The sequence below is a fragment of the Drosophila pseudoobscura genome, chromosome 2 (genome assembly GCF_009870125.1).
Source record: "Drosophila pseudoobscura strain MV-25-SWS-2005 chromosome 2, UCI_Dpse_MV25, whole genome shotgun sequence".
NCBI lineage: Eukaryota > Metazoa > Arthropoda > Insecta > Diptera > Drosophilidae > Drosophila > Drosophila pseudoobscura.
Genome location: NC_046679.1, coordinates 16,115,736 through 16,138,997, shown reverse-complemented (window position 1 = coordinate 16,138,997; position 23,262 = coordinate 16,115,736). Strand labels below are relative to the sequence as shown.

At 45.9% G+C, this 23,262-nt stretch overlaps 3 protein-coding genes and 1 long non-coding RNA gene across 4 annotated transcripts; 2 read left to right on the top strand and 2 right to left on the bottom strand.

Moving 5' to 3' along the window:
- Nucleotides 1–45: 45 nt before the first annotated feature.
- Nucleotides 46–3,109, bottom strand: Osi4 (Osiris 4). The gene is made up of 4 exons (XM_015181963.2): nucleotides 2,443–3,109; nucleotides 1,633–1,981; nucleotides 1,270–1,574; nucleotides 46–395 (listed from the first exon to the last, which is right to left on the bottom strand). Exons 1-4 carry the CDS (start codon nucleotides 2,942–2,944, stop codon nucleotides 328–330), a joined length of 1,224 nt encoding a protein of 407 aa, XP_015037449.1. The 5' UTR covers nucleotides 2,945–3,109; the 3' UTR covers nucleotides 46–327.
- Nucleotides 3,110–8,532: 5,423 nt separating this feature from the next.
- On the top strand, nucleotides 8,533–9,511 carry Osi5 (Osiris 5). Its single transcript, XM_001358885.3, has 2 exons — nucleotides 8,533–8,897; nucleotides 9,147–9,511. The coding sequence occupies exons 1-2, from the start codon at nucleotides 8,573–8,575 to the stop codon at nucleotides 9,458–9,460; spliced, it is 639 nt and encodes a 212-aa protein (XP_001358922.2). The 5' UTR covers nucleotides 8,533–8,572; the 3' UTR covers nucleotides 9,461–9,511.
- A 2,380-nt stretch (nucleotides 9,512–11,891) lies between these two features.
- Nucleotides 11,892–12,539, bottom strand: LOC26532763 (uncharacterized). Its single transcript, XR_004471108.1, has 2 exons — nucleotides 12,097–12,539; nucleotides 11,892–12,017 (listed from the first exon to the last, which is right to left on the bottom strand). It is a non-coding gene; the product is annotated as an uncharacterized lncRNA (long non-coding RNA).
- Nucleotides 12,540–15,829: 3,290 nt separating this feature from the next.
- Nucleotides 15,830–17,966, top strand: Osi6 (DUF1676 domain-containing protein Osi6). Its single transcript, XM_002137495.4, has 2 exons — nucleotides 15,830–16,135; nucleotides 16,519–17,966. The coding sequence occupies exons 1-2, from the start codon at nucleotides 15,992–15,994 to the stop codon at nucleotides 17,239–17,241; spliced, it is 867 nt and encodes a 288-aa protein (XP_002137531.1). The 5' UTR covers nucleotides 15,830–15,991; the 3' UTR covers nucleotides 17,242–17,966.
- The last annotated feature ends 5,296 nt before the right edge of the window (nucleotides 17,967–23,262 follow it).

Sequence of the window (23,262 nt, the reverse complement as noted above, 5' to 3'; positions counted from 1 at the left end):
CATTTGATTGCTAATTACAGAGACATTGAACTAGACTAAATGTGTGCGCTAGGTTTCACTAAATTAAGAACAAATCAATAAATAATAAATAATAACAATAAATAAGCTCATTAAATTAAAAGCAGCCTAAAGCACTCCACGTGGCCGGGCGAGTGGGATCCCTCATGTTTCGCAATCGCGTGTCACGTCCGCTGTTCCTCCTATGGCAGCAGAACAACCTTCTCCTCTCCTCACCTCCTCCTCCTCCTGGTCGACGCGTCTACGGTCTTTGGTAGCGGGCATTGGGGTGGGCGGGCCAACAGCTGCACTAATTGCCTAATCATCGCCTCAGGAGCGGTAGTAGGGCATGTGCGGCTGAACGTAGTTATAGATGAGTGGCCGCCTGGCTGGATTGGCTGCAACATACACAGATGAGATATTTAATCAGAGTTTTTCTGTTTTCTTGAGTGCAAATAGTTGGCCATCGGTAGCGGAGAAAAATGCAGTATATCAGGGCGTGCCCAGGTGTCTCCTAAGAGCTAAAAAGTATTAGAGACGGAGAAAATCGTTCCAGTTGCCTCCATTATTTATTTTCAATTAAGATTTTCTATCAGCTGCGAAGTATGCAACGATTTCCACAGACACGTAGAGGCCAGTGTGTACACATTCGCCTTTTAAAGACTCCATTCAGTGACAATATTGTCAGGAAACTCAGCTTTCATTAAGGTGTGAGTGTGTTTCTGTTGATTTGAATTAAAGTTTCATTCATTTCTAACACTTTCTGTTCTAGATATGCAAGGAACATAGAAAAGGCTTTTGACACGAGTCGCATTGAACACTCCATACGCTTGAAAAGTATGCAATTCATAGTGGAAGACCCCTCAAATTTTATGGGGAAGTCGAAATACATATATCCAAAACCATATAATGGGAAATGTGAATAACGCATTTTAGAAATAAATTCTCTGCGGAAAATGTTTGTGCTTTGACTTTGTGATCCCCAGAGTGTGCTTTAGACAGGAGACCATCCCAAAATAAAGCAAGTGCGCGTGCCAAGAAAAAAATAAAATAGATAAATACACTGCTCAGTCATCATCCTCATAGTCGTCCTCTATGCTGGCCTCGGCCGCCACAGCAGCTTCCGCCAACGTATTGAAAGTGTTCATTTTAGCGAGGGAAGAATAGGCTGGACGTCGCCAACGATATCTGGTATGGCGCCGCGACCACTTAGGACCACCCCAACCCATACCCATGGCTATCTGGAAAATCGAGAGGACTGCATCAACTTACACTTACTCTTCGCCATCCAAGAGTCCTCACGTTTGATTTTATGGCCCAGGCCGCCGAGACCGCCCAGAGCTGCCAGCACCTGGGTGTGGTTGCTGCCGTCGCTGGAGACCTGTGAGTGCAGATGACTCTCGGCGCTGAGGCTCTCCAGGCCAGGATGACCGGGCAGTTGGCCGCCGCCGGCCATCGCCAGATGATGCAGCGAGCCTGGATACATCTCTGGAGAGATATCGCCGCCATGAAGACCACCATAGTCCATTCCATAAGGCATCATATAGGGAGTTTGCTCCGGAAACTGGTACATCATCCTAGTAAAATCAAAGTCGGACTAGGAAAAGAGACTTGTTAAAAGATTGGCAGACTCACTTTTCGCTGGCATTATCCATCAGCTTCTTGATCAGGACTATAGCAGCCACGACAAATGCGATTTTTGATAGGATTAGAGCCTTCAGAGTGAGCAGACCCACCGCCTTGGCGGCCACCATTGTCCAACCAAATGTTGTCGCTGCCAGATACATGGGTATGAGCATCTGGAACTGCTTCTTGTCCTGGTGCTGATGTCGTCGGCGTAAGACTCCTCCACCTCCACCCCCACCTCCGCTATCGCCACCTCCTAGTCCGCTTAGTAGGCCGCCTCCCCCGTTACCGCCGCCTCCAAGGCCGCTGCCACCACCGCCTCCAAGCAGACCTCCACCGCCGTTGCCCTGCAGTCGCCCTGTAGTTGGATTTGAGAAACAAGACACGTTTTATGCTTTATGGCCGTAATGGCTACGGTACGTATACGTAATAGTACGACAGAGGACAGGACTGGATTGGCTTGTTCTCTGATGTTATGTGATGTGATGTGATATGATTGATGGGATCCTGAGTCTAATGTGTATCGAACGTCGTACTAAATGAGGATGAATAATGGCAGTTTGGGCTGCCAATTTCATTGATATGCAGTAGGCAATGTAATAGAGGTTTCTGCCAAGTTTTTAACTCAGGCAGGGTCTGGGTCGAAAGCCTAAAGTGTTGTGACATATGTAGCATGTCGGTAACTGGAAAGCGGGTTGCATGCCAAGTGGGAGCAGCTGGTGATGGCTCTCGAACAGAGCTAAATTTTAGTTGTTTGGTTGACAAACACATGTACGAGTACATATGTCAAGTGTTGATTGGGTTCCTGTCATTCATTACCTGTGCCGCTGGAGGCCTTCTTCAGGAGCGCCACCTCAATGTAATCAGTGTCGTCTTCCGATCGCTGCACACTAAACACCATGGGGCCAACGGGCACCCGCACGGCATTGCCACTGACAAAGTCCATGAAACTGGCCAGGCCTCGGCCTGTGCCCCACTTGTGCTTGTGTGTTGCGTCCAGGTCGGGGAGCCTGACCAGGTCGAAGAGTCCCAGCTTGATGGTTTCGCCCCGTCGGTACGAGGCCATGATCCCATTGGCAACGCCGTACAGACAGCTCGCATTGTTGGCGCACTTCCAGCTCAGTTTATCCAAGAGGTCCGTGTTCTCGACGCTCCCTGCCGGATTAGGCGCATGCTTTGAGTGGGAGTGGCCGGTGCTCGCTGACTCCTCTCCCAGCCCGTTGGCCGCGTTGGCACCGCTCCGTTTGTGGATGGCCGCGGTCGTTGGCTGCAGGCAGCTTAGAGCCAGCAGCAAGCAGCTGGCAGCAAGGTAGGGCAACATTTTTTTGACTGATAGTTGTTTATTTTTTGTTTAATTTGGAAGACAACACAACACTGCAAAAAGGACGAGAGCGAGGCGAGCGCGGCGTATCCTTCACATGGATAGTTGTCGACGGGGACGCGAATAGTTGGCAGGTGATGCAGCGCCTTGCAACACGCTGCTGTAAAGACTAATTACTAGACGTTGCATGCAACTCAGTTTTATTGGAGCAGCAGCCCCCATCAGTGGTTGTAGCAGCAGCCGCAGCAGCAGCAGCATCTAACACCGGCTGCGTGCAGCCCCAGCGGCTGCCACACCAACAGCCACAACAACAACAACAACAAATGCAACACCATAGAGTCTGCTCGCAAACAATTTTGCTACAGTTTTGATTTCAAGTCAACCAGCTGAGTGACGGCCATCGCTCAGCAGGCAGCCGCAGCATCAGAAATCAGACTCTGACTCTGATGCTATGCAGTCGCACGTCACTCTGTGCACAGTGGAGCTGATGCGAACAAACCAAACCATTTCCCTTAGTTGGAGCTCGAAATTTATGTTCAATTATCTAATGATCAGCTTCAACAGTCGAATGCCAGCATAAACTATATGGTGTTCTACAAAAGTCCATTCCAACTGGTCTTCATGTGCCTTGATTGCTATACCCAACGATCGAAAATAGGAGATTTTTAGTTTAAAAAAAATACACCAACACGATTTGCTCAAGAGGTATGTATCCTGGGGCGGGATACAATTGTATTTAAATTTGTTAGAATTTCCACTCTCGTAGCAAATCTATTGGTATACATTTTAAATCTAACTCTTAATACTAAAAATGCAGGGATTTTTTTCTCTGGGTGTAGTTATTTAAGTTGGCATCAAAACAATTATTTTATCCTATAAGTACCCATCGGCATTGCAGCGCCGATTGAATTTAGTGTTGATAAAACCAAATTCGCCCCACTGTTATAATATCCCTGAGTGCATTCGCCTGGCTGAAATTTGTTTTGTTTTGCATGGAGCTTCTTTTCATCTGCTCGGGATGGGGAGCCACTCCCAAAAGGGTCATAGTGTGATCTAATTACCGACAATTGCATTAACCACATGACATTAAAGTCAGAGTTTTTCAGGTGCAGGGAACTTCACATGAGTTTTGGTCGTTGGCCGTGGACGTGGCCGTGGCCAGGCGAATTGTCTGCGCCGCCGGCGTCCACGGCATGCGGCCGCTGTACTAATGCGGCTAATTTACTGCTCATTAATTTGCCAGTAATTTGCGAGAAATAATTTTCGCAGGCAAAAGTAAAAGCAAGGCACACAACAACTCTACACTCTACAACACTCAGCACTTTGCAGTGAGTACTCGCAGTAGTCACAGTCGACAATTAAATTGCAACTTTGTGGTACGGGGACGGGAGCGGCATTGGTACTGGGAGGAGCAGGAGTATGTGGGCACGGCACGCCTCGTCGCCTGCGCCGGACGGGCAGCATATGCAGCGCCACAATTCACAATAAATAAATAAATAATAAGAAAGAAAAGTGAAACGAACTATTAGCTCTCGTTTTTCATAGATCGCCGCAGCGGCGCGTCGGCGGCTTGGCTCAGTTACATTCTGTTGCACACTAGACCGGGAGCGGGGGATGGCACAGGAGGCAGATGCATCATGAGCGAGCTAATAAATATTCACTTTTGAGGCGTTGAGGCAGCCAGCAGAGAATCCGCCTGGGCCGCTGGCACTGGCACGCAGACCATCGCGAGTGAGCGAAATAATTGCGGCAGAGCCGCTGCGGCATTGTCTGCAATTTGGAGGCAGTAACACTGGCAATCAGACCTCGACCATTCTTGCTGCGGCACCATTTTGCAGCCATCCAACTGAGCTATCCATCTATCTAGTTATCCTATCTTTCTATTGTAATAACCATAATCTGGTCATCCCACAGCGATGCCAACTTGACACCCAATACCCAATATCCGAGCTCAAAGCGCAACGCACCAGCCACCGCGACGGTCAATGGCAGCGATGGCCACAAAAGCACAAGTAATGCGAGGCGACTTGGCGTGGTTTCGTTTACCAAGAAAGTGAACCACTCGCGACCGCAGCAGCAGCATCTGCTCCGCCATTGCAACAATGCGCCGGACTGACTAGCCGAGGCCGAGGCGCGGACTAATGTCAGGCCAAAGCCCAGGCCCAGACCGAGGATAGTCATTGAAAGGAAAGTGACGACGCGGCTCGCTGCAAATTGTTGCGGGCGGTCGGTCATTCCGAAAGCGGTAATCCAATAACGCTAATATTCGCCATTCATCAGTCTTCCTGCCCATCCGCAGCACCAGATTTCTATGTCTCTGGCTTTTCGTGTGCTACCGAAGTTTAATGATCCTTGACTGCAACTGGATCCATTTTAAGCTACAGGGCGGGGCAGCCAACGGAGTTTTGGGCTCTTGAAAATTCGCCTCGTCATAATTGTCATTCATTTCAATATTCCAAAGGGGTGGTACGCACAGTGGCCGCACTTAAGTGAAACTAAAAGTTGGCCCAATAAAATTTCCTTTCATTATAATTAAAATGACTTCCCGAACCCTTTCTTTTCTCTTGTATTAGCAATTGAAATTAATTTAATAATTAATTCTAAAAGTATCACTGTATTATAGTCTCACATTGAATGCATGATCTAGCTTCTTGGTCCTCAACAAGTGCTTCGACCAGTGCTAATTGAAACTTACTTCTTAAACTCGTGCAACCTGCAAAGGACTTTCCTGAGCCACCCCCAAAAGTTTTAGCCACTTTGTTGACGACGAAACTTTGTCTGTCTTTGGGCCAGAATGCAAGAGCGCCATGGGCTAAAGTTTATACTGCATTCCCAACAAATTGCTTAGCTATTCGCGCTTAGACTCCAATGAGAAGCAATCCAACTGCGAGCTCATTGAAAGAGTTTTAAGCCTAATTCCTTTTGAGAGCACTCAGCCTGCTCATTGAATTGTTTACTCTAGATATAATCTAACCCATCTTGAGCCGCAAAAGTCGTTGGCCACCTGAATGACCGCCGGATTTGTCAAGGCTGACAGGCAAATTGACTCTCTGGCAGTCAATCAGCCCAAAATTGTCAAGAGTCATGCAAGATATGTAAGTCGCCTGGAAATAGGCGAGCAATTAAAGCCAGTTGCCACTTTAAATGGGATTTATTTTCTTTCCAATAGTATTGTTTATTTTGCTGCCAATTACGTGGCATCTGTTGTGTGCTTTTGCCACTGTTGCATTGCTGCAACTTATTTATTTTCACCGGCACAAATTTCGCTTGCGTTTCAACCGCACTGGGTCTTGTTTTCTTGTTTATTTTCTTCGGTTGTTTTTCTTCACATGGCTTATCGATTGCCTGAGCCCAGCGATTCGTTTAATTTATTTTAATCTAATTGTTTTATAATTAAAAAATATTTCTATTGGATTTCACCAGTGCGTGTCAAAAGTAAACACACTTGCGGTTGCCATGGCTTCTGCCCGCAGTTTAAAGATTTGTTTTTGCAGTTGCCGTCTACTTGCTACTTGGTCCCTAATTATATTTCAGTTATTACTCCTGCTGTTCCTACTGCTGCTGCTGATTCCCAAAAGCCGCACGATACGGGATAGCAGTGCACTTCGTGGCTGATTTTCATTCCACTTATGAAAATGTTTTGTGGTTCACAAATGTGTTGCATATTTTGCGGCGGAAGAAGTACACTGTATCTGTGGTATACTTCCAGGAGTTGACTCACAACGCAGTGGAGCCTCGTAAATGAACAACACTATATTTTTGAAAATATTTTACAAATAATAAAAAATATCAAGTGCATAGAAATAATATTATGTATCGAATCATTTTTATTTTTGGGCTTCAAACTAAAGAGCTTATGGCATAGAATCGCTTGCTGATAGACCAGTATTTGTATCGCCCAATCAAAGCCAAGTTTCTGTTAACTTCCCATTAGACATGCATACTTCACCTGCCCCAGTCCCAGTCCCAGCCCCAGCCCCAGCCCCACGCCCCACCCAATTCACTTAACAATTGCTGCTTTATTCAATCAAGTCGATTCCGTGCAGTACAATGCACATTGCATCGTTGGGCCCATTGTTGAATGTGCGGCAAATAAGACTCTTCTAATGATGATGATGATGATGCTGCACAACAATCAATTATAACAAGTTTCCGATTCGAATAGAGATACGGATAGAGGAGCCGCATTTGGATTCGGGTTCAGATTCACGTTAAGCCACAATGGGCCCCACTCAGATGAAGCGAATCGAACTGTGTCTGCTCAGCACTTTCCTCCACTTCCACTTCCAATGAACCTGAATCTGAATCTGAAGCTGATGATCTGCTGCCAAAGGGAGAGACTTTCTTTTTATTGCCGTCACTATGGCCGACACCGAAACCGACACCGACACCGACTCCGATTCCGTCTCTGACACAAGGCAAATGTAACGAGCTCAGATCAATTTTCGGTTCAATAACGTATTGACTTGACTTTTTTGTTGTTGCGGTAATGTATTTAGTTTTTTACTTCGTTTGGGTTTTCCAGAAAATGTTTGTTTGTGTGTGTTTGTGTTGGACAACAATATGATAAATATAAAAATTAATACATTGAGAGTGAAAGTTATTGCTTTTGGAGCGCAGTTGATCATTATCATCATCATTGTGATCATCGCTTCCAAATGGAGCGGGGCAGTGGCAGAGAAATGGCGATAATGACGATCGAAGTGGGATTTCGAGATGCTGAAAAGGTGATTTCTTTCCGCGGCTCTGATGGACCAAAGTCACGTTAAGTTGATTAATAAATTTTGTGGTATTACAAAATACCCAAAAGATGGCCATGCTGTTCATTTGTTGGCTGTTGGCTTATGAAATCCACAGAAGACTCTCTTTGGTAGCCTCTTTCTAATTAAATGATGGCCTCGCAGACACCCCGATTTGTGTTACACGCTAACCAAGGCACCCTGTTACCATTTCTACGGTCGGGCGACCCATTTTTATGACCGTTGCATGAGCAGTCCAACGCAAATTGCTACTAAACGTCTTCATTGCTCATCTATGGGGCGGGGTAACTTTCGCTTTTTTCGCTTACACGCTTCCCCTCCTCAGTGGCGTGTCGGTGTCGGCTAATAGAGTTGTTTGGGCCAGAGAACCGCAGATCGTGCAGGGTACTAGGTGTGTGCTAGGAACAAGCCCAGCAGCACTTTGACCACTTCTAATTTGTATAATTTGGTGGCACTGGGTAGCTGCCGTCGAGTTGAGTGAACCATTCCATCCCAGAGAGAGAGAGAGAAAGAACCAGCCGAGCGCATCCCACGGCTGGTCGACCAACTGACCGTTGAAAATTGAAAATTGCAACGGCCACTGAAGAAGAAAATTGCACGGAAAAAGCAGACGCAAACGCAAAGCTAAAGAAACGCGAACCGAAAGCATTTTTCTTTCCAGTTTTCAGGAGCGGAGCACCATTGTTTTAATTTACAATTGTACAATTGTGACAATTTGGATTCCGAGATGCTTCACTGCCTTCTCGTCTGGCCTGGGCAGGCCGGCCTTTCTGGGCCCTTGTGGGAAAGTGGCCCGGGAAATGGCGACTATAAAATATGACCAGGTGATTGTCAAGGCTTTTAGTTGAACTTGGATCGTATTGCCAACATGTTCCGCGTCTTGCCACTAATCTGCCTTCTTCTGGGCATCGCCATTGCCCGGTCGGAGAACTGCGACCATGACGTTATTGCCCCCACGCTCTTCTGCCGAGGAGAGCGCGCCCTTCGCAACGTCCTGCGGAACTTAAACAAAAGCGACAAGCCGCTGGTGGTGGTCCGCGGTCTGGAGATTGTGCCCCTGCAGAATGCCACATCAGTCGAGGAGGACTCGGAGCAGGGCCTGCTGGACAGTCTGGCCTTCTATCTACGGACCCACGAGGTGAATGTGAAGCTGGCCTACCTACTGGAAGACGACAGCAACGGCGAGGTTGCAGGTGGGTTTGTTGTGGATTAAAGTGGCAAAAAGAATAATTTTATTAAATGTCAAACAAGAAATTTGGTGTTCGTGCATGTCTAGGCTCCACACATGTACGAGTATGTCAGAGCCACATAGCAAAAATATTTGAGCCACAAACTAGACATTACAAAGACTAGAATTTGCATGGATTCCGACATACGTAGAGCAGGAAAAACTGAAACCAAAAGAAGTCCAGTCATAACTGTGGGGTATTTTTCTTTTTCAGAAGCCCGCAAAAAGGACAAGGGCCAGGGAATGATTTTGGCAATGGCGTTGATGTTTGGCAAAATGATGGCTGTTCTGGGAATCGGGGGCATTGGAGCACTGGCGATGAAGGCGCTCGGCGTGGCGATGGTAGCCCTAATGATGGCCGGAATGCTGGGTCTGAAAACAGCAGCGCAGCACGGCGGAGAATCCAGTCACAGCATTTCATACGTAACCGGAGAGGGACATCATCACAAACGCCGGCGGCGTTCCACAATGCAGAAGCCCGTCGCAGTCGCGGGTCAGCAACCCATGGCCTACAGGGGCTGGAATTGATTCCCCGCTGTTGTTGTTGCGCTCTTTGTTAGTACCTATATATAGCATATTAATAACTTATCCATCATGCAATAGACACAAGTTGTTTTGTTTCTGTTCCCAAACGAATAGAGTGCAGTGGCGAGACACTCGAGACATGGACTCTGGACAGTCGTGTCGCTCTTTTACTACGGTTTCTGCTGCTGTTGCTGCCTTGGATGCTGCTGCTCTTCGGTTTATGAAATCGGTGAAAGTTTATTTGAGCAGAGCTCGTATTGTGCTGCCAGCATCAACAGCACAAAGCTGGCTTCACCAGAAGGCAACCTACACATGGGCACTGCCACATCAGTTGAATCTGTCGCTATACACTGGCTTCGGATTGGGACACACAGTTACTCGGGAAACTTGGAATTTTGTAATGTAATTTTCTTTAGACTCCAGGAAAAAGTAGGAACGCTCTCCCGTTTAGCTACTCTTTAATTTAATATGTTAAACAGGAAAATATGGGGTACATTGAAGAGCATCAGGCGTTCGTCTTGCCAAAGAAAGACGTCGTATCACCTCCTGCCTGTGCATGTTGTCATCATTTGTCAGCCAGCTTTCTTGCACTCTTATCGATGTTTGGTCCAAGATACCGGATATCAGAGTTCAGATACTTTTCAGCTGGAGATTCTCTGGTTGAGATTAAATCTGAACTTTTATTTTCGGTGGAATCTGGTACACGAACACAGATACAGATACGAGTGGAATTTGCATAATGCGTGGCCAACTTTCACTGTATTTTGGCAGCAGCACAACGGTTCTTTCTGGTGCCTCCAACGGTCGTCGGACGACCACCTAAACTGCCATGGGCAACAGTAACAACAAATAACTGCCATGACAGGCCCGAATTTTTCGGTTTTGGGCACGCTGCGTTCTGTTACACAATATCATTAAAAGCAACAGCAACCACAGCACTCGAACAGAAAACCCGTTGAGCGCTCGGCAGGGATACCACCATTCCACCGTACCTCATGCCATGCCTTACCATACCCGAGAGCAACTTGCTCTACCTTTACCTCTACCACTCCGTCTGGCTCTGCCTCTGCCTCTGCTTCTGCCTCGAACCTTGCGCCTCTGCCTAATTGCTGTGTCTACTACGGTGGCTACTCTGTTGGCTGCTGCCACTGCTGCTTCTTCTGCGGCTTTTTGTGTTGCCTCTTCTGCTGCGGCTGCTGGTAACTTTCCCTTTTCAACGGTGGTTTACGAGCTCGACTTGAGCTTGCGTTTGGTCAACGTCTCGTCTGCCGCTGGTAATTAAATTATAAAATAAGTTCATAAAAGTGAATCTCTTGTTTTACAATTTGTATATGATCTTCACACACTGGAGTTTATATAAACCACGAGAGTAAGTAGTTGCGCGAAATAGAATCTCTAAATTGGATATCGTTCAGGCATCCTACCAGCCGGTTGACAATAAAACCCCAATGCCTTCGACTGGGTTTATGAGCACGAAAACTTTAAAGATAATGATCACGACGACGACGTGTGTGAATGCTGGCTTCGGTCCACACTCCACTGCATAAATGAAAGTTCATAAAGAAATTAGCTGATTAATCGTCGTTCGATGAGCTTGGAAAATGACCAAGTCAAGACGAGCTCGGGCTGAAGCTGATGCCGAAACTGACTGAAAGTGTCACGCAGCCTACATTTTAGTCGCTGCCACAAAATTTCACTTTTCAATGATGCTGGGCTGCCATCAGCTGAGCGCTCCCCGTTTCGAATGTAAATTAATATTTAACCCAAATACCGCAAATTCTTTATACGAAATGCTGCGCCTCCATATACTCGCACGAGTTCGGCTGAGATGGAAGTCTGGTTTGGGCCTAAATCGTAGTCGGAGTCGGAGTCTGTATACATAATTCCCTTTTTTTGGTACCAGCATTATTATGCAAATTTCGGATTAATTCAAATGACCGTAAAAGGGAAAATCTGTTCTATTAACTTGACATTTTTATGGTTTTGTGAAATCTTCGGGGTGTGTTGTGGGTTTTGTCTCCAAGTTACTTTTACTTATTAAATTATGCAGCTCCGATGTTTATCTGAAAGGAAGCTGCTGAGGAAAGTAATTATTTAATTAATATTAAATGGAAACTCGATAGCCAATTATCTTTAACCGGAGATTGTGAGATTCCCCCACGTCCTTAATACGAGCTCGTGTAGTCCTCTGGTCGAATTTCAGGTTTTATTCTTTTTTTTTCTTATGCAAACTAAATTGCATCATCGCATTTCACTTTCCTTGATTCCTTGACACCGATAACCAATTTATTTTATTGCATATATTTCACATATAAATATATACATATCTGTTGCCTGCTGTGTGTCCGCTGCTACGGCTGCTGTGTGAATATGGCTTACTTCTGACCACGACTTTCACCGAAAAATTTCTGCTATTTATTCATTAAATTTTTGCTGCTCTGGTGCTGGTGTTGGCCCTCCGATGCCTTTGTTAGTGGTTCTGCTTGTGCTGTAGTTGTTGTTTAATAATACACACGCGCACACTTACATGGAGAGATACGGCATTCTTTTTGCATGACCACTTTGAAAAAAAAAAGTTCATATAAAATTAAATGTAAAATCCACAAGAAATTTTGTTAGCTTTGCAAACGCAAACAAACCCGCAATGTGGCAATTGATTGGCAAAATACGAGCCAGGGCCAGGTGGAAAAAAGATGTCAGCAAACAATGTGAAATGGTGCTGCCAATTGATTCGCTGTTCAATCAGTCTTTCACTGCTTTTGTTACTGTTGGTGTTGCTGCTTTGGTACGGTACATCAACATCACCGTTAACTGCAACGCCAGCGCCAGCGCCAACGCCAGCGATAGCCATCAAAGCTATGAAGCTTCGTCTCTAATTGGTGGACAGAGTGTTCCGTAACGCATGCTTTTCCGCCAGCCAGTCAGGCAGTCAGCCATCCCCGGCGATGATTTCGATGCTTATGCAAATCAGTCGAAAAATAAAAGGAAAAAAACTTTCACGGCTAAACATTTTGACTTTAATTTAATTCAAATGGCCAGGAAAAATAACAACACAACAACGGCCGACTGCTGATAAATAATACAGTAAAATTATCTCTGTGTGGGACACAACGGTCATCCCAGTCCCCGCCGTCATCGTGGTCTCGCAGTCGTTCGACTAAACTAATGATTTCGGTGCCCAAATTGATGTCAGCCAAAATGAAAGTGAGAACACGATGATATCTCTCCATCCAATGATGATGGCTGGGCCTTAAAGTAATCTTCCATTTAAATCAACTCTCAGATCTCGGATCACCGATCTGCTGGTTGGCCATTGCCGTTGGCCTATAAGTAATGTAATTATGTAGATTTCCTAGATTGATATTTGCTCACATTTTGGGGTGCGTGCAACCAACTTTCTTAAGATACTTTTCAGATTATAGCTTAAAATAAAAACAGTTACAATTTGATTAATGCCCAAAACTATGTAAGTTCCCAGTTGGCTTTTTATTTTATTTTATTTTATTTGTTTTTGTTCTGATTTCCGTTCAAGAACCATTGTGCTACTGCTGTTAAATTTGTCCTGAATTTTTTGTAAATATTTGTCTTAATTAATCCTTGAAATAATACTTATAAAATATCCATTGACATATGACATCCCGATTCCTCTTGTTCCACTCCTTGAAGGAAATGGAAAATAAATAAAATGTGAAAAAGCGTCTGTTTATTTTAATGGAAAAATGGTTTTCTTCCATTGGGTCACTTTGGGTGTCTGATGTAATATTCAGACACCCAAGCAGAGCATGGTTTTTTCTTTGTTTTTGTCGAGCATTTCGAGTTATTTGGCAATTTGTTTACCCTGCTCTGTGACAGACATAAACAATAACAACAGCAGTGGCAGTGGTAGTGCCAGTAGCAAGAAAAGTGGCAAGAGCAACACCCCAAACATAGCAGCAACAACGGCAACGGCAACAGCAACAGCCATAACATCATGCAGTGGAGGGTCCGTCCAACTACGAGCGAAATTCATTCATAAACAGCACACATTGGTCGACACTTGGACGGCTGCTTTTCGCATGAATGGCCTGCTGGCCATGCCTGCTGGCTGGCCTGGCTGTTTGTCTGTTCGGCCATTGGCCATGCCATCGGCCGAACGCTGGCACATGCCAAATGGCTGGACGCGTTCGGCGTTCGGTGCTCGGCGCGTGGACCAACATAAGTTTGTGGTAAAACGGATGTGCATCGGGGTGTGATTGAGTGCACAACTAAGTGTGTGCGCTTGCAGCGCAGCTATGTTTTATGTTTGTGGCGCACACTGAACTCATTTGCATTCAAATATATGCCAATTGCCATCCGGTGAAAATTGAAAACAAAATTTCGACTTGAAGATGGACCCCAGACCGCAGACCAGACCGCAGGTTTTGTTGTGTTGCCGCTTTGAATTTCTCTTGTGGCCATGCGGATGCTGCACCCTTTAGTTACGAAATGCTCCAATGGGTGTTCAGCTTTAAGCGCTTTATGCTGTTACCGTTACTACCATCGACGTCACATGGACCGGCTACGAAAGCTGATTAAAGTGTGGTAGAAAATTACACATACGCCCCACTGGCAAGCGACAATTTGGCGTCCATTATGCGCATGATTCAGGGGTTTCATAAGCCGCACAACAGATCCGTCTGATAGTGTCGGATGTCGTCAGCCACATTCACCTTGAAACGGGAGCCCGAATCGGAGTGCCAGCCATTGACTCTTGGCCACTGCGCCTCGCCTCGTGAATTCGACTTCAACTCTGTGCTAGCAATGCCCGCAATGCCAGCCATTCCCAACAAAACAACTAACCATCCCAAATCATAACCATAACCAAATCCATCCATCCATCTGTATATCTATCTCATCTCATCTCTCTCCTCGCATCCGTTTCAGTGTGCTCTTCGTGTAATTTCTCTTTCATTTCACTTGAGCAATTGAAGCGCGTTGTTATTTGCACTTTTGCTAAGCTCAAATTGTTGACTAATGTGTCACAATTGCAGAGTCAGGCAGTTTTTAATGGTTGTGGCCCAAAGCAGCGTTTTCACTTGCTGAGTCGACCCCATAAGCCTATAAGCAAATGTGGCCCAAACCCAGACCCGGGCACAGGTAAAGAACGTGGCATATCGTAGATCCTGATCAAATCTTCCTGCGTCCTGCTGCCCTAGTTGCATAACCGACGATATAAATCACAGTTAATGTTGCGTAATAAAACCAAACCGGCAACAAAAATAACTAAAATGGTAGCAACAGCAACAATAAAGTCACGAAAATGAAAAGTAATTTCAAGGCGCGCACATGCGATAAACCAAAAACTATTCCCAGTCTGCCCTGCCCTGCCCTGCCGGCCCTCCCGTCACCCCTCGCATGCGGCGGGGAACGGAGATGACACACAGTGGAGACCAGGGGCCAGAAATAACAGTAGTATGAAAATATAATACATACAACTTTCATTTCTTGCGGGCAAAAAAACGGAGAGGAGAAGAGAAGAGAAAAAAAAAACAAAAGCGTTCAAAATTAACAAAAGCAGAAGAATATGACATACATATGGGTGAAAAGAGGGCGGGGGAGGGGAAATGGGAGAGAAAAGAGCACAGACCATCCGATCCGGGAGAGAGGCAAGAAAGGCTGCTGATGGTGCTCTCTGCGGAAGGTTAAGCGGCTGCACAGCGCACCTGTTTATCACCTCATGTGTTGTAATCTGTGCGGCTCCAGAAACAAAAGCAGCAGCACCAGCCACAAGCATCTAAAAATGTATACGTATACGTAGATGCTTGTTGTGTGTGTGTGTAGAATGCTACAAAAGCCACTACTCTCTGCTCATGTGTGTGTGTGTGTGTGCGAAGATGAGCAGAAGAGTTTCGTGGGTATGTGTGTGTGAGAGTAGGCGCGAGAGCAAGCAGACAACCTTGGTGCTGGCTGGAGCTGGCGCGCATGCTCTCTCTGAAGAAACTTTCTCGCGCTCACACAGAGCCCTGTGAAGCCGCCGTCTCCGCTGCCGCAGCCGCAGCCGCACATTGACGTCGCCAGCGACTTTCTTTAATGCGGAAGCAGACAAAAGCTTGTAAGCGCGCTGCCTGCGCCTGCCTAATGCGTCTTCTAAGCGTAGATGCTGAGATGCTGCCACTGCCGCTGCCGCTGCTGCCACCGCTACTGGTGCTGCTGCCATTACTGAGCGAGAGAGCAGCAGCAGACACGTGTGAAGACGTTGCCGTCGCGGTCGTGTCGTAGGGAACGCCGAGCCCTCTCGCATTGTACGGGCGGCATATACCCGCTGTCGGCGTCGCTGCGCTGCCTGGGTCTTGGCATGGCCCGGCTCTGATCTGGCTGTGTGGCTCTGTGTGTGTGCACTTTTTACATAATTTTACGTTATGCCGCGGCAAGGCATCCGTTAGGTTGGAAACTCTTTAAAAACAGCCTGACAGCGTCGAAAAATTATCAAACCGCAGCTTGTTCCATTCGAATGAACACACAGTGATTTCGGTGGTGCCCAAGGAATTCAGTTTAGTTCAAAACCAACACACAACCATGAAGTTCTTCATTGCCACCGCTTGTGTCCTGCTCTTGGCAGCGGGCATCTCGGCCGATCCTGTCAAGGCCGCCACCGAGGAGCAGTCGGGTGCATTTGCCAAGTGCCTCGACACCGACTCCATTTCGTGTCTGCAGCTCACGGTACGGATTAACCATCAAGGATTACATTGCCCATTTATCTATACTAAACCCGCCCAATAAGAACACTCTAAAGTGGCACAGTGAAAGTGAAACGCCCACAAAAAAAGAAAAGAAAACTATAATTTGTACCAATCATCAGCATCAGTTGATGTGATCGATTCGATCTCAGTGAAAGTCCCTGTGTCATGTGATTTCCCCAAGACATACATAAGCAACACGAAATTCCCCAAGGATGCGAAAGTGAAAGTGCAAGACCTTGAGTCATTCTCTGCGGAGTGTGCCTGCACTGCAGCAAATTAACTATAAAACAAATCAAGTCAACATACCACCACGAGTTTTGCTAATCTGTGCCTTCCTTCCGTGTCTCCCTTCTTTCTCTGCAGCTCTTCCGCAAGGCAAAGTCCATCTTCGACAATCCCCAAATCGAACTCTTCGGCGGCGTCTCTCTGGTCAAGGCCAACGAAGGACGTCAGGGCAAGTCTCTAGACAACTCGGTCGCCGTCGAGGCCGCCCCAACTGTGGAGGCCCGCACCGCTGAGATGGGCAACTACTTCATGGACAACGCCAAGAGCTTCTTCGCTGAGCGCTCGCTGAACTTCAACTTCGCCAATGCTGCCCGCAGCGTTGCCCGCGCCATTCCCGATGACATCAAGGCTGATCTCCGTGAACTGGTTGTGGAGTCCCGTACCCGCAAGAAGAAGCTCCTCAAGAAGTTCCTGCCAATCCTGTTGGGCGTTGGTGCTAAGATCGCTGTCCTCGGCGTTGGCTCCATCTTCGGTCTGCTCTTCCTGGCCAAGAAGGCTCTGGTTGTGTCCGTTATCGCCTTCTTCCTAGCTCTGGCTGCCGGCGCGTCCAGCGGTCTTGGTCGCATTGGCGGCTCAGGCGGCGGCGGTGGTCTGCTCGGCGGTCTGGGTGGACTTTTCGGTGGCAAGAACGCCGGTAGCTCCTCGTCTGCCAGCTCCGGTGGTTGGTCCTCGGGCGGCGGTGCCCCCGCCAGCAATGGCTGGTCCTCGGGCGGTAGCTCTGGCTGGGATACACATGGTGCCTACAGCTCCCCAGTTGCCCAGACCATCGCCTACCAGGGCTACAAGCAGGCCAGGCGGTAAGCTCTGAGCCCCATATCCCCTCGAAGCAGGACCCCATCGATGTCCGGGTCCGTGAAGGAGAGAGAACATTCGCGAAAATGATGACCAGTTAATTAATGCCTATATTTATATTTACTTATAAATTATTTATTTTAATTTATTTACTTGAACGAGACGAGAGTGGGGCGGCGGTCGCTACTGGCTGTCGCACCCCAACAAAAAGTGCCTTCCATTAGTAACTCTCGGCCCAGAGAGCCACCACTACAACCACACAAACACACACCACCACGTTTCATCTACACCAATAACACCAGCCACAACGAAAACAACAACCGTCAACAACCTCCACCGCCTTTCTACACACCCAAATTTCATTCCTCTCTTCACACTTCTTCAGCCTGTAGAGCTCTCTACAGCTCTACACTCTATACTCTTTCTGTAATTTCATGGCTGCACCTCTGATTAATGGACTCTCAGTGTTTTCAACCGACTAGTCGCGTCCATCAATCAAGGTCAGCCGCCGCCTTCTCTCCCTATCCATCTAACTGTAACTGTTTTTCATATCTTTTCACTATACATCTATCTGTCTATCTATCTATATATCTGTCTATCTTTATCTACATCTGTACCTTTATCTAAATCTATCTGATTTTTCCAACTTTACCGCAAAGGAAAACTCAATCAAATGCTGATAAATCAAAGAATCAAATAATAATTCAACATAAAAGAAAAATCCTATACACAAATTGACTATCTTTTCCATATACTCCTACTATCTTCCTATATTTCGTTTTCTATACAGCCATCTCTGTCTTTCTGAAAAAACTTTTCCCTTTCAATTTGCATACGCAACCTTTCATTCTATCTCTTCTGCAATCTTAACAGCCTCTCCAAAACATCACTCATACGCCTCGTTGTCTGGCCGAGCAATTTGCATTTGAATGGCGCGAGCAACTTTCATTTCATTCTTTGCTATCAGACACAAAAATCGAACTCTGAAAATGTTTTCTAAAATTTCACCCACTTATTTCATTTTTTCCTCCATCTCTGCCTACTCTTTTTCGTCTTCATCTTCTTCCTCTGAATCTTCATTTTCACTGCACTTTCTTCGGCTGTGCTCTCTGGGGTCTCATAGCCAGAATACGAACAAAGCAATTTGCTAAAAATAAAAACAAACATTTAGCTACGCGCATTTTGGCTCATTCAAGGCGGGGCCGAAGCCACAGCTGTCCAAGGCACCAGACCAGGCAACAATGGGCACTTGTATTTTAATATTTTTCACCTGCCATTCTGGCCATTGTTGTGCGTCGCTTAACACCTTTGCCTAAAGAAAGTTCGAGACGGGACGGGACGCCAGTTGAGGGCCTGGCTCAATTGAGCCTAAGTAACTGCAGTTGCTGGCAAAACGGCACTTTACAGCCGCCGCTGCCGCCGCTGATGGGTGCTTTACTTATGAATATGACCCAGTTACCAGGCTCGCTCGGCGATGGAGAAGTCTATTGGGATGCTGATGCTGTCGATGTAGATGCTGTGAGCTGTGCACGTAGACAGATGCCATTGACTGCCTCTGACTCTGACTTCTGATTGCGTTCTGTGTACTTTGGGCCCTGGCTTTCTTTACTCGTACGCCAGCAATTAATGTGTCGCCGACTGCTTTCTGAGCACTTTTCTATGCTCATTTGGGCCGCATCGTATCTGGCCGCTTCACAGTGTTTTGTTGTTTGATTTGTTAAGCATCAAAAATTCTGCTTTTTGCTGTCGTTTATAGCACTGTTTCTTCTTTGGTAGTGGGCACACATACTCGTGCACACGCTTACTCAAACAACTCTCTCATGACTCGGTTTTTTCGGGTTGGTTGTTTGTTAAGTGAAATTTCTAAGTAGTTCTCCATTGACGGTGTCACGCTTAAAATCAATTGCCATTGTCCAGATAGAGATACACAGAAACATGTCTGGTTCGACAAGTCATTCCCGTGTGTCAATCACACCCAAGAAAAGGCAGTGAAAGACAATCAATCTCCAACACAATCGTGTCATAAATGTTCTGCCTCTGAGAAAAGGGAAAGTGTGAGGAAATCGATGTAGCTGCAGGGTCGTCTGTGAAAAATCATTCTTCGCATAATTTTGTTTCAATCAATTTGAGTCTTAGCCTGGGGTGTCCTGTGCAATCCATTCCTTAAGATTCAAATTAATTTCTAAAGAATGGAATAAAGCGCCCTTGCGGCAACAGCATAAAATTTAAATAGCTCAGACTCCTTTCATATTTCAAATGACACAAATGTGTTAATCCGCTGGGCGGTTCAGTGGAATCCGTGACGTAGTCAGAATAAACAATATAAAACTGTGCGATTTCAAAGAAAACTATTTGTATTTTCTGCGATTAAGACTTGAGATGCCGATATGGTCTAAGCTTTTGATCTAGTGGCGACACCTATTTAAAGAACTACCGTTACCAAAACTCTACGTAAAATATACACAACGATCGTTTGGTTGGTTTATAACTCTGCTTGATCTAAACTCAAAGCTTGCGGTTGCAGATCTTTGATAAAAGCTGTACTAAAAGTTCGGAGCATAAAAGCTTCGAAAAGCTTCAAAAATATCGATACTAATGATCTAACTCTTGCACCTTGCCAAATTACATGTAAAAGTCATGTAGAAACTCCTTTCGATCCTCTATCAATTCGAATTCCTGATCTTCATTAAAACTGTGAGAAAATAAAATCCATATATAATTTCTTTTGCCAAACCAGTGTATTGGACTTTTTTTCATTAAAAATGTTTCAAACTTTGTCGAACTTTTATTTTTGAAATTCAGAAAGTGTGTTCACAAAAATATACAAAGCTTTGGCAAACAAAATTATCAAAAATTATATATTCGTATATATACCCACATCTTAAGATCGATTTATAAATATACATACATATATAATATGTCCATATATACATATGTATTTGTGAACAAATGAATTATATTATAAATCCCATATTGTAATTCAAACCATATAAGGAATCATTCTAAAGAAGCTGCCAAATGAGCTGAGAACAAACTTTTGATTATCCTTTTTTTTAAAAGACCGCTTAAATAAACCTAAAGAAAATAAATATAATGGAATAGAAAAGGGAATTCCTTCATTCATTCCTGATTTACTTGCCTTTGTTAGAGCCTTTTACGGTTTGAAAAACCTGTATCTGACGTGGAGTGCTAGTGCTCCAGCCGTCGCCCAGTCCGAGAGCTTTTCCGGTTTGGCGGATGGCAGTTGGCGGTTGGCGGTTGGCGGTTAGCGGCAAGCGGTTGTCGGTTGGGAGTTTGTAGTTGGTGGTCGCCACTTCTCTTGGGTCAATGTACACTTTACGGATTTGGCTTTGAAACGCTGGCCATTTCACTTCGCAGTGGCAGGGACGGAACCGCGTCCGATGGCTGGTGCAAGGTGCCGGGTGCTAGGAGGCCAGATGCAGTGCAGTCTGTGAAAGTGTTGCAACTTCCATAGGTGGTGGGATATGTTCATATTATGGTGAGGCCTGACATTGAATAATACAGTCGCCGGTGCAGGGCCGCCAGTACGGATCAGAGTGGAAATAAAGCAAATGGAATGGATCTGTGCCTGGGCCAAAAGCAGTAAAGGTGTGATTTTCAAGTAGCATTTACAACATTTCGCACAATGCTAAGCCCCGGCAGAAGTGTGAAAGTTGTCAGTTTGCCATTGCCAGTGGCCATTGTCAACATATTAACGAACGGAACGGAACGGGGAACCAAACAAGACGATGATGTCCATCATAATGATCACTGGTTGACTTGGACAACTTGTTTAACGATTACAAAGCGTGCAATGGAGAGTTGAGTTGAGTTGAGTTGCTTTTGGCCAACAAAAGAACAAATGTCGACCGACGACAACGAAAGTGAAATGCTTCCTCCACTCTGCTCAACTCGACTCGATCATAATTACGACAATGACAAATTTTTCGTAATGAAATGAAATTGAATTGCCTTGAAAGTGAAACCTGAGCAATTAAAACGGTTATAGCCACGCCCCTGTTGCTGCCTTCGAGCTTTCGTTTCTTGGTGAACTTTTTCTTGGTTTTTTTTTTGTTTTTGCTTCTAGCTCTCTTTGCCGTTTCCTCCCCTCCTCCGTGATCTTTGGCGATTACACAATCTGGGTGGAGCTGCAGAAAGGAGCGCAAGGTATTTGCATTTCATGATTCGGCAATTTTGGGCCACAAAAATTTTAGAAAAGAAAGACAAAGCTAAATCCCAAGCCGAGGCTAAAACTGATTATGAAGTGGAAACTCTCACTTTTACGATTATTTTTCTTATGGCTTTCGGTCGGGCATGATCATGATCTCCACCATCCACCATCATACTCATCGTTGTATGCTGTCGTTGTCGCTAGCCTGGGCCTGGCTCTGCCATCTCCATTGTTACTCGAATTGTGTCTTCTGTCCCGCTAGAAAAGCAGGCATAAAAGTCAATTTTATGCTCAGTTTTTGTTAGTGATTGGCCAACCCAAGCCCAACCCCAACCCCAACCCCAGCCCAACCGATCGGTGTCATGAAAGCCGTCATTGCATGTGATTTGGAGCAACACTAAATATCTCAATTAGAAGTTATTGTAGGGAGGACTGGAAATCACCTGATCTGGGTCACGCCTTTCTCTGCCTCTCCGCCACTCGAAAGCCCAAATAAATTCCCCAGCCAGCGATGCGCTGCCATCGATATGGATATGGGACGCATTTGTCCATCCCAGATGCCAGCATTCATTCATTCATTCAGCCAAATATCTAGCCCAACCCTCTGACAATTAATTAAAGTCAAATTGTTATTTGACGTTTGGCTATGTCTGTCTCTGTCTCCGTCTCTGTCCCCGTGTCCGTCTCTGTCCCTGTGCCTGCTGTATCTGTTGCTGTGGCAGTGGCAGTGGCAGTGACAGTGACTGTGGCTTTGCTTGTGGCTGCCACGCGCTCCAAGTCCGAGGCGAACTATTTTTATTTCGATACCGGTTGGCAGTTGTTGTTGCTATTGTTGCATTTCGGCCTGGACTGGCCTGGCCGAAGCCAAAGCCAAAGCGACTCTTTCAATTTTCAATTTCTATCATTTTTAAGGCTGCAGCCAGGCAAACGAGTTGCCCCAGCAGCAGCCGCCGAAGAAAGTGCCGGGGCCTTTGGGTTCGCTTCGGTTTGGGCCGCGCCGCGTCGCTCCCCGCTGCTGCTCGACTTTGGCCATCTACATTTCTGTCTCTCTTCTTCTTTTTGTTGTTTTTTAGTGCGGGCCATATCCGTTTTTGGCTCGATTTATGCCTTTTGATAAAACCCCAGCCAAACACAATCAAGGCTGCGCGCAGACACAGAGGGGCGGCCGGCCATTCATTCAGTTACATCGATGTCGCTGTCGATGTCGATGCCGATGACGAGCGCCGGCCATCGCATCGATTTGGCCATTGGGCAGCCGCCACGGCACGGCCATAGGTGAGGCAGCGCAGTATAAATCGAAAAGATTAAAAAACAAGAAAAAAGTTTCACTTTCTCAAGAGTTTACAGTTACTTATAAATATGGAAGCTTTCGGGCTGGCAAAGTTATTGCTCTTTGGCCGAAGGACAAAATGAATGGCAGAATGAAAAGGAGGGAAAGCACAAAAAGGAAGTGACTGGTAGAGAAGCCTTTAGGCTTCAGGCTGGCATTGTATTTACCACAAAGAGAGGCAGAATCTCTCTCTGCTGCCAGCAGCAAAGGGTATTATGTAGCATGATGAAATGGCATTACTTGGCTGAAAGAGTAGATAAAGGAATAAAGATAAGTCAGACGATAGAAGCATTGATATTGCATTGAACACATATTCATTGTACTGTCAATGTTTCCCATTACGCATACGCCTGTTGGTCATCCCATGTTTATGTCGATTCCATTGCTTGGATAAGACAAAATTCATTTCATTTAGATTTCGGACACACACACACACAGGTCTAAATGGACAATGGCTGCTGTAAAACATCAAATTATGTTGACACTGATGGAGCGCCGAATCGATGCATCAGGTGCAATTTGTCATAGA

Excerpts from the sequence above, each read along its gene's own strand:
- Osi4 (XM_015181963.2), bottom strand. The coding sequence starts at position 2,944 with ATGTTGCCCTACCTTGCTGCCAGCTGCTTGCTGCTGGCTCTAAGCTGC. Across the intron at positions 1,982-2,442 it reads GAAGGCCTCCAGCGGCACAG|GGCGACTGCAGGGCAACGGC; the intron begins GTAATGAATGAC and ends ATCCAACTACAG. Across the intron at positions 396-1,269 it reads TTGGATGGCGAAGAGTAAGT|CCAATCCAGCCAGGCGGCCA; the intron begins GTAAGTTGATGC and ends TGTATGTTGCAG.
- Osi5 (XM_001358885.3), top strand. The coding sequence starts at position 8,573 with ATGTTCCGCGTCTTGCCACTAATCTGCCTTCTTCTGGGCATCGCCATT. Across the intron at positions 8,898-9,146 it reads CAGCAACGGCGAGGTTGCAG|AAGCCCGCAAAAAGGACAAG; the intron begins GTGGGTTTGTTG and ends TTTCTTTTTCAG.
- Osi6 (XM_002137495.4), top strand. The coding sequence starts at position 15,992 with ATGAAGTTCTTCATTGCCACCGCTTGTGTCCTGCTCTTGGCAGCGGGC. Across the intron at positions 16,136-16,518 it reads TTTCGTGTCTGCAGCTCACG|CTCTTCCGCAAGGCAAAGTC; the intron begins GTACGGATTAAC and ends CTTTCTCTGCAG.